The 16556-nt window shown below is 33.4% G+C and overlaps 1 protein-coding gene across 1 annotated transcript; it reads left to right on the plus strand.

Annotated features, from left to right (window-relative positions):
* The first annotated feature begins 13843 nt into the window (after positions 1 to 13843).
* Positions 13844 to 15925, plus strand: LOC133309733 (polygalacturonase QRT3-like). Its single transcript, XM_061510533.1, has 3 exons — positions 13844 to 14074; positions 14152 to 14388; positions 14903 to 15925. The coding sequence occupies exons 1-3, from the start codon at positions 13844 to 13846 to the stop codon at positions 15923 to 15925; spliced, it is 1491 nt and encodes a 496-aa protein (XP_061366517.1).
* Positions 15926 to 16556: the final 631 nt, after the last annotated feature.

Raw genomic sequence — 16556 nt, forward strand, 5'->3', positions numbered from 1 at the left:
TATTCAGACCCTGGAGGACATGTTGAGGGCTTGTGCCTTAGAGCAGGGAAATGCATGGGATAAATATCTTCCTCTAGTGGAATTTTCCTACAATAATAGTTATCATGCCAGTTTGGGCATGGCTCCGTATGAAGCTTTGTATGGCCGTAGGTGCAGGGCGCCTACTTGTTGGTCAGAAATTGGAGAGAGGCAGTTATTTGGGCCTGATATGGTCCAAGAGACTACCGATCAAATTATGATGATTAAGGATCGATTGAAGAAAGCACAGAGTCGCCAAAAGAGTTATTATGATGCAAAGCATAGACCCCTTGAATTTTCAGAAGGGGATCATGTATTTATCCGTTTGTCTCCGACTACGGGTGTTGGGCGTGCTCTAGGAGTGAAGAAGTTGAGTCCTAGGTTCATTGGGCCCTACCAGATTATGAAAAGGGTCGGACCTGTGGCTTATCAGCTTGCTTTACCTCCACATCTGTCAAATTTGCATAGTGTTTTTCACATCAGTCAACTTCGAAAATAGCACGTGATGAAAAAGTGTTGAGAAACAGGACTATTCCCATGATCAAGGTACAATGGGAAGGATTGACTCCTGAGGACGCCACTTGGGAGCGGGAGAATGAAATTCTCCAGCGATATCCTGAGTTTGATGTCAGGTATATGTATATTTGATATTTGATTTTGTGGGCAAAATCCTTAAAAGGTGGGGTGAATATAATGACCCTAACTGGTAAATCTTAGTTAGAGATTTAATTTAAGGATTTAAATGCCATAATTAGATTCAGTGAGCGATTTCGAGTATTTTGACTGTAATCATGACTATGTTATGAACAGTGCGTTCTGCCGGAGAATTTACAGTTTTGTGAATTAACCGGTAGAGCTTAAAATGAGCAAAATAATTTTAGGAACATAATTTGAAAATTCTGATGACAAATATGAGTTCAGAACGAAAAATTGTATAGTCTGGCACTTTCCGTGAAAATCTCGTGAATAGTGTTTCTACCGGGTATTTTGTACTGCTGTTTAAGCAACCGGTAGAGTCCAGAAATAAATAATTGATGAAATAAGAATAAGAAAGTCCAATATATGCCAAGCAAGTCAATATAGGCCCAAGAAAATGATAAGTTTATAAGTGTTAAGTTTCAGAATTAAATAAAGTACAGTTAGTGGTTCACAGTGCATTTCGTTAAAAACGGTGCAAAAACCATACTGTGAATTATGAATATTGTTCCTTAGGAAATAAAAATTAATTTAAATAACTTTAGAAAAATAAAAATATATCCGTAGCTTTAAGTTAAGTTTCCGGTAAATTTAAGTGAAATACGCGATAGAAAAACATCCGACAAAAGGGCCACATGTGCCTAAATAGCTTGGCCACTTAAATGAATCACTATTCATTGCAAAAATTTCTTCTTCTCTCTCTTGAAGGGCCGAGCTTCAGCCATGGAAAAGGGGGGGTTAGGGTTTTGCTTGTTTTGTTGATTTCTTCTTGAATTCTCAACCAAATCTTATGACCCACCACTTGAAATTGATTAGGAACCACTCAAGGAATCCATTGCACCTATCCATTTGAGCTATAGTTGAGTGTGTGAAGAGTTATTCCTCCTCTTATTTTCGGATTACTATTCATAGGAGGAGAAAAAGTGGGTTTTTGATGGAGCTTTGCTTGGAGGTTATTCTCTAGGCTTTGTACAAGTGATTAGAGGTAAGAAACCTTTATTTCTATGGTATTATTTTGTGATCTATGTTTTGAAAATTTGGAGCATGTTTTGAGTGGGAAATATTTGATGTTAGAAGGTGAAAATTATGATGGATTGTTGTTGTATAGGAATGATAGTGTTTAGTAAGCATTAATTTGTGATAAAAAAATTGAAAAGCCCTAGTGCACTCTTCCCCTAGGTTTCGGCCTTCATGGCTTATATAGGGTTTATCATGCAAATTTTTATTGTATGTTTGAAAAGGTAAAATATGTTGGAATGTAGTGTAAATGGATTAATTGGTGGAAATGCCAAAGTTAGAAAAAAATCCTACAAATACTTGCTCTATGTTGCGAACTATAGGATGTTTAGGGGTATATATATATATTGGTTACATTTTATTCTAATAAAATGGGTTGCATTTTAATATACCAATGGATGAGCTAAGAAGTGAAATGCTTTGACAAATGGTTGAAAAATACCTTGAGTCCCTAAGGGTACGCCCGCGACTTTTAAAGAAAAATAACATGATTTATGTGAAAGATTCTTAAGTAAATGCTTGATTAAATTAAAGAACGCCAACGGGTGTATAGAGGTCTAGACTTGTGTATTGGCATAGAATTGGCAAAAATATAAAGAAAGGAAAATAAGCGATAAAATGTATGCTTATGAAATAATCATGGTATTGCATCATTTTATTGATGCATTGTAAATTATTCTCTAGGTGTGCCTAGGGATTGAGAAGGATCGGAAATCTCTTGAAGCGATAAAAGTAACTTGTTCCACAAGTAAGCGTATTGGTAAAGCTTCAAGAGGTAAGCTCTATGTTTAAGGAGTCTTTTCCTACTTGAGTGCTCCACCATGGTTAGTGAACTATGGTTGGACTGTATGACTGTGATTTAGATGCTTTGTATAGATGCATTCATATAGAGTTATTTGATAACATGATATGTTTTGCTCTGATATGACTTCTGTAATATGATTTCTGTAACAATCTCTGGCCATTGATTGTATAGTACCCGGACGTCCGCTTTGGGGTCCTCCCTCGGGACTGATGGTGTACTCCTCTGATATGTCTGGTTCCGCTTTGGGGTCCTCCCTCGGGAACACGTGCGTTGATTTCCGCTTGGGGTCCTCCCTTGGGAATGACGGCGCACATCTCTGATATGATATGGATATATGCTCTGTTCTGTTATGATATCTGTTATATGTTGTATTTGTATACTCTGTATCTGAATTTCATGCAGGAGTGAGCCAGGGGTATGGAGAATTCTCTATAAACCTGGAGCTTATTGAGATTTGTAATCTCACCCCTCTTTGGGGACACATTTTCAGGGGCCCAGATTTCCGGTGAGTCCTCACTAGGCAGGGACACGACACGTGGCTGAGGCAGTTGACAGACCGGATTTTGAGTGGCTGTAGGCTACTACCTTTTTGGAGTGTTTGATGTATTTTAGTATTTTCGCATTTGATGGATCATGATATTGATCCTTTATTTTGTATATGGCCTGTATATGTTTTGTACATGTCTATCAGTTTGATGCATGTACATTTGAGTATTCAGGAACGTTATATGATGATGTAGTATTCAGATAGGTTTATGTTTTGATGGCATGCTGTTAGATTTAGTGGCACGGAGCCATGTTATGCATGCGCCCATGTATGGGTATTTGATTATATTTGGATATCTGGCATTTCTGAATTGATATGTTGTATAAACTGTTTATCAGGAAATGCTTCTGAGTGGGATTGGAAAATCCCCAGTTGTCCGATTTATAGAGGAAACTCTGCCCGATTTTCGTTTACGCCGAGTAAGAATTAAGTTAGAAAAAGAAAAAGTTAGCTCATATTTTTGTAAGTTAAGTCTTCCGCTGTTTCTGTTTGTATCATATGTATGTTAATTGAACCGGCTCGAGACGGGGATGTTACAAAAATCAAGATATTTTTATAATTATAATTATTTCAGAGTTATAATAGTCTTTTTCATTATAATTTTTTAATTTTTAACCTAAAATGACGTCATTGTAGAAATATTAAAGCCATAATAATAATAATAATGATAAAATTATTTTGATTTTAATTTGAAAGATGAATACAATAAATTAATCCTTACGTTATAAATTTTAAAACTAATTTGGTGTTTTAGAAAATCAATTAAAAAAATAAAAAACCAATTTAATATTAAAAATATAGGAGTTTATTTCAGTATTTTTTTATAAAATATTTATTATTTTTTTAAAAATTACAAATATATATCCTATATTTAAAATTAAGTAATAACAGGTATAAATTTATAAAAAAAAAATTATAAAATAAATGATAAAATTACAAACTTAGAAAATTTCAAACTTTTAGCTTAAAAGAATAGTCGAAACGTTATTTCCAAAAAAAAAAGAATAGTCGAAACGTTAAAAGTTAACATGGAAGATAATTTTGCAATAGTGTAGACTTCAATTGTCTTGTTATACCCCTTGCGCGTTTGAGGTAGCTGAGGATTCTGTAAATTACACCAAGATATTTCTCCTTTATTAAGTGCGTAAATTGACTTACCATATTTATTGCAAAAGGGATTTCAAACCAAGTAAGAGACAAATAGATCATTTTTATCCATCAAACTTTGATAGTGCTCCTTATCTATCTTTTTTTTTCTCATCTTTAATGCCCAACTTAATGTTAGGTTCCACAAATGTCTCAATTGGCTTACATCCAAGCATGTTTGTCTCCTAAAGAAGATCCAGGATGTACTTTTTCTAAGAGATTGGGATCTCTGTCTTGCTGCAAGCTACTTCCATGCCAAGGAAAAACCTTAAAGCTCCAAGGTCTTATAGTTGAAGGATCCATGTAGACACTAAGTTACATAGAGAGACTTTTTCAACTTACACACTAAGTTAGCTCATTTCCTCAAACCAGTGGAGGATCCATGTAGACTTCCTCATGCAAGTCACCGTTTATGAGAGCATTCTAGAAATTCAATTCTTGTAGGGGTCAATCAAGATTAGTAGCCTAATAAGGAGAACCCCAATAATGTTAAGCTTAGCCACTGGTGTAAACTTTTCTTGACAGTATATACCATATGTCCGGATGAATTCCTTTGCAACTAATCTTGTCTTGTATCTATTGATGATGTTATTTGCATTAAACTTTATATTGAACACCTACTTGCAACTCATGAGTTGTCTTATAGTTAAATAAAGCATCCAAATCTTTATGATCATGATCTCATCATATATTCTCAAAGGTACACCTCGATAATCCCAAAGGCGCTTATCCATTCAAATATATAAACAAAGGGTTTTATTTTTTTTATGTTGCATGAGACAAGTTGTCTCATGCAACACACAAAAAAGTGGGTGGAATTCACTTTTTTATTTTCTCTCTCTTTATTATAGTGGGTCCCACCCACTTTTTGTGTGTTGCATGAGACAATTTGTCTCATGCAACATAAGAAAAATAAAATCCATAAACAAAAGCAAACTAATATCAAATAGATAAAGTATTGCTTTATATTATTCATAAAAATGCCAAAGTACATATTACCATATGACCACTCAAATATTCTCTACAACACTTATATTAACAAATGGCATATAAGACTTTATTCTTACTCCTACAAGCAAATCAATTGTTGGATGTTGTTTGGAGTTCACAGTTAAAGTTTGACCTATGGGAATTGTTGACTGCCTCAAAAGGTACACTTAAATTTTTGGATTTATTTATGAGGATACTTTTTTTTTTGCCGAAATGGCCTTTGTCTGCCTATTTATTTTCTCTAGTGACGTTCATCACTGACCCCTTCTTTAACTTGACATTAAAAATATTTTTTTTTTGGTAATCTTAAAAATGATTTCTTACATAAGTTTACAGAAACTGCCTATAACATTCTTCAAAAAAAATTGTTTTGTCAACTTAATTATTTTTTTTCTTAATTAAATTTCCATTATTTTTAGTTACTTTTTCCATGTTAATTTAACACAACGAATTAATTTTTAATGTGGTATTATAATATTTAAATATTGAAGGTTGCTATTTGAATATTATAATATAAATTTCAAATGATTAAGCATTACAATCATATATATATATATATATATATATTGAACTAACTTGTAATTTTAAAGAAAAATGCATAAATATCATAGGTGGTATGTTGTACAATATGTGAATGCAGAATCCTAATTCCTGATGTTTGAATATTAATAATTCTTGTTGAATTATTTGATGACTAGCTTTCTCTAACTAATAAACGAAAAGTACAATAGCATTACAATCTAACTAATAAAATATAATAAAGTGAACAATATGAATAATTATAATATAAAAGAGGAAAAGCAACAAAAAATACAATACAACTACAATTTAACTACTCAAGTACAAGCATAATGTCATAACAATATAATAATAATATATGGAAAAAAAGTAAAGCAAGAAGAATCTGCAGATGTAATAATTAAACAAGTAACATTATATTATTATAATAAAATAATAATTAAAAAATAATAAATAAATAAAAATATATTATGAAACCTCTATAAATAGACTTCAACATTGAAGAAGCATAACAAGAGGGAGACACGAAGAAGAAGTAAGTTGGAGTAAAAGGAGGAGTTAGTATTTTTAGAGGAAAGATAATGTTGAGAGTAAAAATTATTCTCATAATTTTCCTTCTCTTTCTTAGTTTTGTTTAATGTTTTATATTTACATGATTTGGATGATTTTGATATATTATTATGTTTCCTCCACGATCAATGTGCAGAACTTTTATTTTACTTTCAACCTCTTTTTCAACAAGTGTCTCGTAGTTTTTGAAAGTCGCTAAATCGTCAAACTTCTTCTGTAAAAAAAAGACCCAAACTTTTCTACAATATCATCAATAAAGGTAATTATATATTTCTTACCTTTTCTACTAAAATCATCAATAAAAGTAAGGATAAAAGATTTCTCCAGTTAACTCTGATGAGCTCAAAACGATGTTGTTTTGGAACGAAAATCAATGTGTTTTTGTAGTTCTAATATAAATCAAGGTATTTTTGTAATTCTAATATATTGCAAGGTTATATTAGTCTTTATCATTATAATTTTTTAATCTTATAACCCTAAAATGACGTCGTTTTGCGCTCATTGGAGATAACTTTATCTTCAATAAATAGAGAAATATTTTTCCCTAAAAGTAATTATATATTTCTTACCTCCATTGGAAGATGGATTTATTGGCTCGCAAATGTCAGAATGAACAAGTTCCAGAGGTTTCTTTGCCCTCCATGATTTTTCTTGTGGAAATAGGTTGCGATGATGTTTACTAACAGCACAATCTTCACAAACTTGAGAATGGACTATTATTTGAGAAAGACCTATCACCATATGCTCTTTTGCTGTAATATTTTTAATCCACCAAAACTAAGATAATCGTAGCGAAAATGCCATAGCCAAGCTCGTCTTTTGAAGATGCGGAAAGGCAAGAATCAGTTGCATTCTGAAGATATAAAGGAAACATACTATTTTTGCTCATATTGAATTGGGCAATCAAGCTCAATTTTTCATCTTCAATTCTACAAATGCCACATTTGATAGAAATTATGTATCCCTTTTCTTGTATTGGCCAACACTCAACAAATTAGTCTTTAATACAGGAACATACAACACATTTGAGACAGTATGCACTGTTGCCCCCTTTGGATGGATTGCAACATGCCTTTACCCATGACAGACACCACCAAATTGTCTCCAAACTTCACCGTGTTGCAAAAAGTCAAATCTAAAAATAGATTTTTTTCTCCACACATGTGGTTGCTACAACCAGTGTCAAGGTACCACATGTTTGGTTTTGATTCTTCCTCCTCATGGGACACCATTAAAAGAGACACCTCTTCTTCTTTGTTTTCTTCTTCTTTTGCAAATTTAGTTTGTTTCTACATTTTGTCTATTTAAATTAGTTTGACATTTTGATGCATAATGGTCATACCTGTGACACCTCTAACATTCAACATTTGATTTGTCTACTAACTTTGGCCTATGAGCTGTTGAATGATGTCATCCTCTGCCTCTTCCTCTCCATTGATTTTGATGAGAATGACCTTCAAACTTCTAAGCGAAGGTGCTGCGATTATTGTCTCCTCTTCCTTTGCCTCTTCCTCTAGTTGCCTTTGAAGAAAATGATGAACGATAACCGATTGAGGACTTCAATTCTACCTCCCAATCTCTTACTATTGGAATTTCTATTCATGAACAAGTAAAGAGCTCTGTAATTCATCAAGTGAAAGTTCTTCGACATCATTGGCTTCTTCAATTGCACAACAACAAAATTGAATTTTGGTGTTAAAGAATAAAGAATTCACTCAATTACGGTGACATCCTCCATCTAGTCTCCATGAATTCTCATATTGTTTACAATTGGCATTGGCCGTGATAAATAATCAGTGATTGACACTTCCGATTTCATGTGTAGTATTTCAAACTATGTACGAAGTGATTGAAACTGCTACATCTTTGCTCTTGCAGATCCCTAGTACTTCTTCTTCATGGAGTCCCAAATTTTCTTGAAAGTGTCTTTGTTCAAAATAGTCTCCAAGATTGAATGATTAATTGCTTGGAAAAGAAATTTTTTGGCTTGAGATCTTTCAACTTTGTCGCTTCATGAGTTGCTCGTTCCATTGCGGTCAACTGAGCTCTGTCCGCTAGTTCAGCAATACCACTTGTAACAACATCCCAATATTCTTTAGATCAAAGTAAGTTCTCCATCAACATGCTCCAATGATCATAGTGACCATCGAAACACGGAATAGATGCTTGCACAAAACTCAAATCAACGGCCTTACTCTTGCTTTTTACAACTCTCTTTTCTCATGGTGAGTAGTAGTAAAAGTCCCACATCAGTTAGAAGTCAACATAACCCTTTGTAAGGTATACATCCACCAATGGGTCAAGCGATAAACCACAATAAGTGGGCTGACACCACATCTTAACCCAAAATCTTAAGGTTGTAGGTCTATGCGTCTTTTGCACTTATATAGTCCTCACTCTATTCATTTCTAACCGATGTGGAACTTTTACCACTACTCACACTTGAATATTTCTAACATCTTCCCTTCAAATATGAGGCCCAACATCATACTCCCCCTAAGGGCAACTTCTGCGGAAGTATTTTTTCTTCTAATATTAAAGTCACTCTAGCCTTCTACGAAGGCCTTCACATCACCATCTCCATACACTCAACCCCAGCCAGTGTTATTAAAACCGGACCGGCCCGGCCGGTTGACCCGGAAACCGGTCCATCAACCGGTCCGGTTATAACATTGGACCGCTTAAGTAATCGACCCGGCATTGACCCAGTGACCCGGTCATAAACCGCGGTCCGACCGGTAAACCGGTACCGGTTTGCCCTTCAAACCGGTTTTTCAAAATTAGTTACAAAATCTTTTTTTGCAGCAAGTGAGATTCGAACACACTACCTTGGAGTAAAGAGAGTCGTTTCCTACCACTACGCCACCATCACTTGTTGAATAATTTATACCATTTAATATATTTATCATATAACTTTTAAGTTAAGAGAATTAACTCAAAAACTGCATGTAATGGGGTTCGAACCCCTTGCATTAAGGATAAACAACATAGCAAATACCACTAAACTACAGCAGGTTATTGTGTAGATGGCACCATTTAATATATTTATTATATAATTAAGTATAAAATATAAATTTATATATATATATATATATATATATATATATATATATATATATATATATCCGGTTCATGCGGTTCAACCAGTGACCCACCGGTTGAACCATTGACCCAGTGACCCGGTACCTAAACCGGGTCAATGACCGGTCCGGTTCTAATAACATTGACCCCAGCCAAACCTTTGGTTCTGATACCACTGTTAGAATATGGGAACGTTGTTATGTATTTTCATAAAGCAAATAACATAAGTCTATTATAGGCTATACAAAAAACTAAAGAGAAAATAAAAATACACATGACACTAACAGTCACATTACCCTAATAAAAAAACCCATTAGATCAGCAATAACAACTAATAAAGAGGCCCACTTAATTCTATCAATAAAGACTCATCAAAACACCTATTAAATTTCATAACTGACATGAAAAATATAGAGAGAAAAAAAACTCAACAATTACAATATGCAAAGTGGATAAAGAGGAATGGAAAAGACAAGACCTGGAACATTTTTTATCCTTGGAAGTGGAGTTTTTTAATTTGGAAATTAGCTTGTCCACTTTTTTACAAATATTTCATTATACAGCAGCTCTATCAAGTGTGGTATGTTATTAGTCTAAGCTTATATCAAAGTGCAAGTAAGTTACCTCTCCCACTAATTTAGCTATGCATTATCTAATTCTGTTTAACCAGGACTACTACTTAGCGGTTTGTGGAACAATATATTTTGGTGTTTTGCTGCCTTATTGTCATAGAACAATTTGATTGGACAATATATAATTTGTTTGAAACTGAAACATCAACATTATATTTACTATAAAAACCTCAACTTTATAAGAAAATAAAAATCAGAACTAAATCTTATTCCACTGTCCTGATGAATTTGATTATTTTTGCACCATTCCCTCACTCTGTGGCCTTAGGGCTAAATGGCTAGTATTCAAATTTAACAGTGGTGTAAAGTTGTTAAAGCATAGCCATTAAAATAAAGGGAGTATAACAAGCACAATTGGGTTTTTATTAGTTTAAGCTGTTATATCATTGAATCATTCGAAATTACTTATTGTTACTAAAAACGTTCTTATAAATTTGATCATTGATGGTAAATAACGGCATTGCATGTGCAATGTTTGGTGGTGAAATTCATGTAATTCCTCATCACATGTATTGTTACTCACCCCAACCTAAACTAAACCTAACTCATATTAGATGTCAGACATGTTTAATGGACCTATTCAAAAGGCCTTAGAGTTAGTGTCAAATATAAGCAAATGAATGTTGTTGTGTCCCCGTTCTTCCTTCAAGATGACGCACCAAACTTTCAGTGCATCAAACAAATTGTACCATTGAAGGCAAGGCAGGCACAATCATCAAATCCTAACTTCTTATTTTAGTTTTCTTTCCCAAATTGAGTGCTTTATTTATTCCCTCACCGCCATCATAATCTGGCATTTAAGTGTTTTCCAATCCAATTAAGTAATCTGCAGTTCTACACAATCAATGAAACTATTATGAATGATGGCATAAGCATGTATCATATTCGGATGAAGACTTGGTTTTCGTCTTGTTCCAAAGTATTAGAAAATTTTATTCCTAATAAAATTGTGGGTTACATATTTAAATATAAATTATATTATGTTATTTAATTAATAAGTAAATTAAGTGATCAATATAAAAGATCACAATCATGTTCCTAATTCGGTATGAACTTAATAAGGGGATATCTATAATATTGGCCCAATTAGTTGCAATGAGTGTCTATTGGAACAATATATATATAAAAACTAAATCTAGGGTCATGGTACCCAATAGGTGAAATCAGTTTCAGTTTTTCTTTTTTCTTTCCCATACAGAGAGAGTACCCTTTGAGGAGTGATTTGACTAGGAAAAACCAATGCTCGTAAGAAAAGGCACTCAATAGGATTAAAGATATATCGTTACTACAATGAAGACAGATACACTTTATTTGTTTTATATTTCTTGATAATCCAATATGACGTATATGAGGTTTATTGGGCGATGGTTTTCACTGTAAGGATTAATAAATTAATTTGCATCAAATTAATTTTGAAATTGAACTAGACTTAGAACACACGAGTTGTGCATATCTGCAAGTCGTGAAGTGGTTCAACAGGACCAGTGTGTTTGTATTTTTGTGTAGTCGCCTCGCGCAATTTGTCACTTATTGACTAAGTCTCCATAGATTGCGGGGTTAATAATTGACACATTCTACCACCAAAAATTCTTATAATGTTTTTATAAAAAATTATTTTAACCCAATATTTTAAGGTGTTGGGTGAAGATCTTTTTAATTATTTACATATCTCTAACACCCTCCTCACATGAGAGTCCTTTGACTTTGAAGCGTGAATATTATACAAGCTCAATTTATTTACTTTGTATTTATTTTATTTCCACTAGAAAGTACTCTTGACCTTATGGTCATTAAAGCTATGATACCATGTAAAGAATCACTTCAACTCAAAATCTTAAGGTGTTGAGTGAGGGTCTCTTGAATGATTTATATATTTCTAATAATTTTTCTTGCAGGTTAGCAATAAAGTTATTTCCCGCAAATATAAGGGAATATATGAGAAGAAAATGAGAAAAAGGGACTCCAGTCACTTCCTTATTTGTGCTTTAATATTACTTTAGCTTAAAAAAGATATCTCTAATTCTAATACTAGAATTGTATCACTTAGCCAACTTAATAGATTCGTATAATTAACTATTTCACACTGGTAAATAAGAGTTTTCCCAAGTGGCACTTCTATTGTGTAACACATGCATCCAAATATAATACTTGTTTGAAACTCCTTCATCTGATTTTGTAAGTCTCTATCAGACAATCCCATATTCCCACGATTATTATTGTGACTAAGACACGATTCAAGAGCTAAGAAATCAGTCAACTCTGCAAACCTTAGCACCCATGCATACTCTGAAAAAAAAAAAAAAAAAAAGGAATGATAAAAAGAGTTTATAATAAGAATTAACAACCATGCATGGCAAAAAAATTTATTCAATTTATCCATTTCAATTCCAATTACAAGTAAAATTTGTGTGAATAATTAAATATGGTAGCAAAACAATATCATACAAGACTGACTGCAGAATGGAGATCTAAGGGTAGGACATATTTGTCATTTTCATCAACATTTTTGCTCTGAAAAGAAAAGAATAGATGTTTTAAAAAAGGTGTTAATAGTTCTTCGGTCGATGCAGATCAGAAAATTTGCAGTAATACTTACTTTCACTAGGATTCGATTCCGTATCCTTTTTCTTTTTTTTTGTTAATTTCAGGATCTGGCTCCGTATCCTACTGTAATATATTTGCTGCAAGTTTTTCCATCAGCAATGACAGCAGAAACGAGGAACCTTTAAAAAATTCCTCAAAGATTATTATATGAAAAACTAGTTATACTAAAGGATTCAAATAGATTTTTTTAATCCGTAGAAAGTAAAGAATTAACATATATCACTTAATAAGTGACCATCTCACAAATTCTCCCCCACGTCTCTTCCTATATCAGTAGGCAGTAGCCTCAAAATTGGAAGGTACCCAAAGCATGATTGAATTGTTTGCAATGAGCCTCTAAATTTAAGGACAACAAATATTTTCGTGCTGTCTGCCCTTGTTCATTTCACCTATAAACCAAAGTTGCAAAAATGTTAACTCTTTTAAGATTACATCTAAATTTAAATACATGTTATATTTGAGATCATGAAGATAAGCAAGGACACATATAAAACAATTGACCATCATTTAACTATGTCCTGAAGGCAATAATACTAATCACCATGTTTACCTTTTGTTAATGCCGTGCCAGAAAAATTGCTTTTTTGTGTGAAGAATTGAATTCAAATATACGTTAAACATAAGCTAAGAAAAGCAAAGCTGAAATTCCCTGTTGTGAAGCACTTGATCAATCTTTATCATGTTAATTTTCACTGATTTGCAAGCCTAGACATCGATTTAATGAGTCCCTCTTGATATATCTTCATCTCTAAGATAAATCATGTTATCAAGGACCAACTTCTCCATCCAATAAATTTCCTGATTTTCCTTCATCAAGCAGCATATACCATTGCCCTGTGTAGTATAAGACATGAATGGTGGACCCTCTCTACTCAATAATTCCATTGTAAAATTCTAGATAGTTAAAATTACCTCTTTGCTTCCTATTTCAAAAAACTTTTTACATCATGTCAAACTTGGAAAGGTCACTAAATGTGTCACATGAAAAGTCTAGGAACAACCTTCAAACTATCACTATTATCATTGTTCAAAATGATGTGAGTGTTAAGTGTATGATCCAATATGAAAATCTCACCAAATATTTTTTTTATCAAATCTTAGTTAACCCCTCCACTTTCCATGTCCTCTCCCCATTAAGTTTATCCTTTTTCCTTATTTATATGCACTCACAGCCAAAGTCATTTTCACAACTGGTTCTTCCCTAACCTGATTTCCACAATGGCAAGAATGGCTCCAATGTGGTTCATACTTGTGGGGTTGTCTTGTTTCTTTGTAACTCAAGCATATGGGGAGAACTTGCTTGCAAGGACTATTTCTGGTGGCAATCATCATGAAACAATATTTAGACTGAAGGCATTCAAAACATCTCTCACTAAGCATGACTCCATTGTTTCATTACCACCATCTTCCTTCTCACCCTCTTCAAGCCCTTCTCCTCAGCCATTGCAGGTAATTCATTCATGCATAGCCTTTAATTTCCTTCATCTCTTCCATTAGGCAAGCTTACTTTCTTTATGTTAATGCAGGGTCTGAACAAACCACATGTGTACCTTGTGACATCTTATGGTGCAGATCCAACAGGAAATTCAGATAGCACTGAAGCTCTTCTTGCAGCCATATCAGATGCTGCCAAAGGTCCAAGTAAAGGGTTCTTGATGAAGGACATCAATGACCTTGGAGGTGCTCAGATTGATCTTCAGGGTGGAAACTACATGATCAGTAAACCTCTGCAGTTGCCAGTGGCTGGGGTTGGAAACCTTATGGTATGTTTATAGAAACTATTTTGCTTGCTTAATTCATCAAGTAATTTTAATTTTTTTTTATGAAAAATATTATCTCTCAATAAATTACTACCCCATTGATCTAGAAAATGAAAAAATATCTACCTTCATAAAGTTTGTATATTTTCCTTCTTGTTGTGACACGTGGTATTGTTTTGTAAGAGTTTCAAATAATAGGTATTCATTCTAGTAGTTAGTATATTTCGGTCTAACTAGGACAAGAAAAATGGTTTTTAGGAATCACTATACCCATTAATAGTTTAGAAATAAAAAAATCATCTTTTTCAATCTTTTCTCCTTTTTATGTTTTTTATTTTATTTATTTTTTTGTTACTTTTTTCAACAAAAGACTTTTCAGCAATTCCAAGAACAGAAAGTTGTACCAAATCAAGGAAAATTGCAGTTTTTTTTTTCCCTTTATTGAGTCAATAGGTCATTCAAAAGACCTCAAATTTGACAGTTCAGTTTGATTTTAATTATAATTCAATGTTAACAGATACATGGGGGAACTATAAGGGCCTCAAATAATTTTCCATCAGATGGATATCTCATTGACTTGTCCAACACTGGAGAAAGCAAGAAAGGGTCCACTTCAACATCCTACAATTATGAGTACATAACTTTCAAGGACCTCTTGCTAGATTCCAATTTCACTGGGGGAGGCATTTCAGTCATAAACTCACTTAGAATTAACATAGACAATTGTTACATTACACATTTCACTACCACTGGAATTTTAGTCCAAAGTGGCCATGAAACCTATATCAGGAACTCCTTCCTTGGCCAACACATTACTGCTGGAGGGGATAAAAAAGAAAGGGACTTCTCAGGCACTGGCATAAGCCTTCAAGGAAATGATAATGCAGTCACAGATGTTGTGATTTTCTCTGCTTCTATAGGAATAATGGTCACTGGTCAAGCCAACACTTTTTCTGGTGTACATTGCTACAATAAGGCCTCTGGCTTTGGAGGAACTGGGATTTATTTGAAACTTCCTGGTTTAACACAAACCAGGATTGTGAATTCTTACATGGATTACACCAAAATTGTTGTTGAAGACCCTGTTCAAGTTCATATCTCTAGCAGTTTCTTCCTTGGTGATGCCAATATTGTACTAAAATCAATCAAAGGGGTTGTAAATGGTCTAAGTATTGTTGACAACATGTTCTCAGGTTTAAATAATGGGGTTGAAATTGTGAAGCTAGACCAATCAAATAGTCCTTTCAATCAAATTGATCAAGTTTTTGTTGCTAGAAATATTGTGAAGGGAATGAACTTAAAGGCCACATCAGCAAAGATGTCTATGCATGGGAATGGAACTTCATGGATTGGTGATTTTAACAAAATTCTGCTTTTTCCTAACCTTATTAAACATGTTCAGTACTCCTTAAGCACCACAAGCAGCACCTTCCCAAATCATGCTCTAAGAAATGTGTCTGGGAACCGCATTGTGATTGAAACAGATGAGGCAGTAACTGCAAATGTTTTTGTCACAGTGGATCAAAGTATTGTGAGTTGAAGATATATAGTTTGAAGGTGGTGACCCAAGAAGTTCTGACTGAAGATCAGGGAATTGTGCATAGCTTAGTTGAAATCTTTCTTTCTTTGGACAATATTAAAAGTAACCATACTACAAAGATTTTAGACTCTTATGTTAAAGTTATCAAATACATTATGTTGTAAGTAGCAAAAAATGTATTTTATAGGGTATACTTTTCATCAGTTCGGTTAAAAATCTGGACCTGGACTGTCTAGTTTGAAAATACCTAGAATTATTGGTGAATAAATTTCTACTTGAAGAATTGGCCAAATCCATTTGATTTGCTATTAATAATTCTTTAAAATGAATTTACCATTATTTATGGTTATGTTTAATTATCTTTAAATAATAAAATATGTTGGTAATTTTATTTTTTATTTTTCTTTGTTTTTTTGCAGCTTGTTGGTCAAAATATTTTTAATTATAGTTCTTCTAAGAATCATTACCGGATAAGTTTGCATTAGTTTCTATAAGCGGTAGGGAACTTGAGGCATCCAAAGTTCTGTCATCCTAAAGTCTCACATTTTTTTCTTCTTGTGGGTCATAGGAATGAAAATATTTTATCGTACCAACCATTCGGTATATTCTTTACCAAATATGAAAAAATAAA

This window comes from Gastrolobium bilobum, unplaced genomic scaffold (assembly GCF_033153095.1).
Source record: "Gastrolobium bilobum isolate Gb01-03AN ecotype WA unplaced genomic scaffold, APGP_CSIRO_Gbil_v1 utg4635, whole genome shotgun sequence".
In the NCBI taxonomy this organism is placed as follows: Eukaryota; Viridiplantae; Streptophyta; class Magnoliopsida; order Fabales; family Fabaceae; genus Gastrolobium; species Gastrolobium bilobum.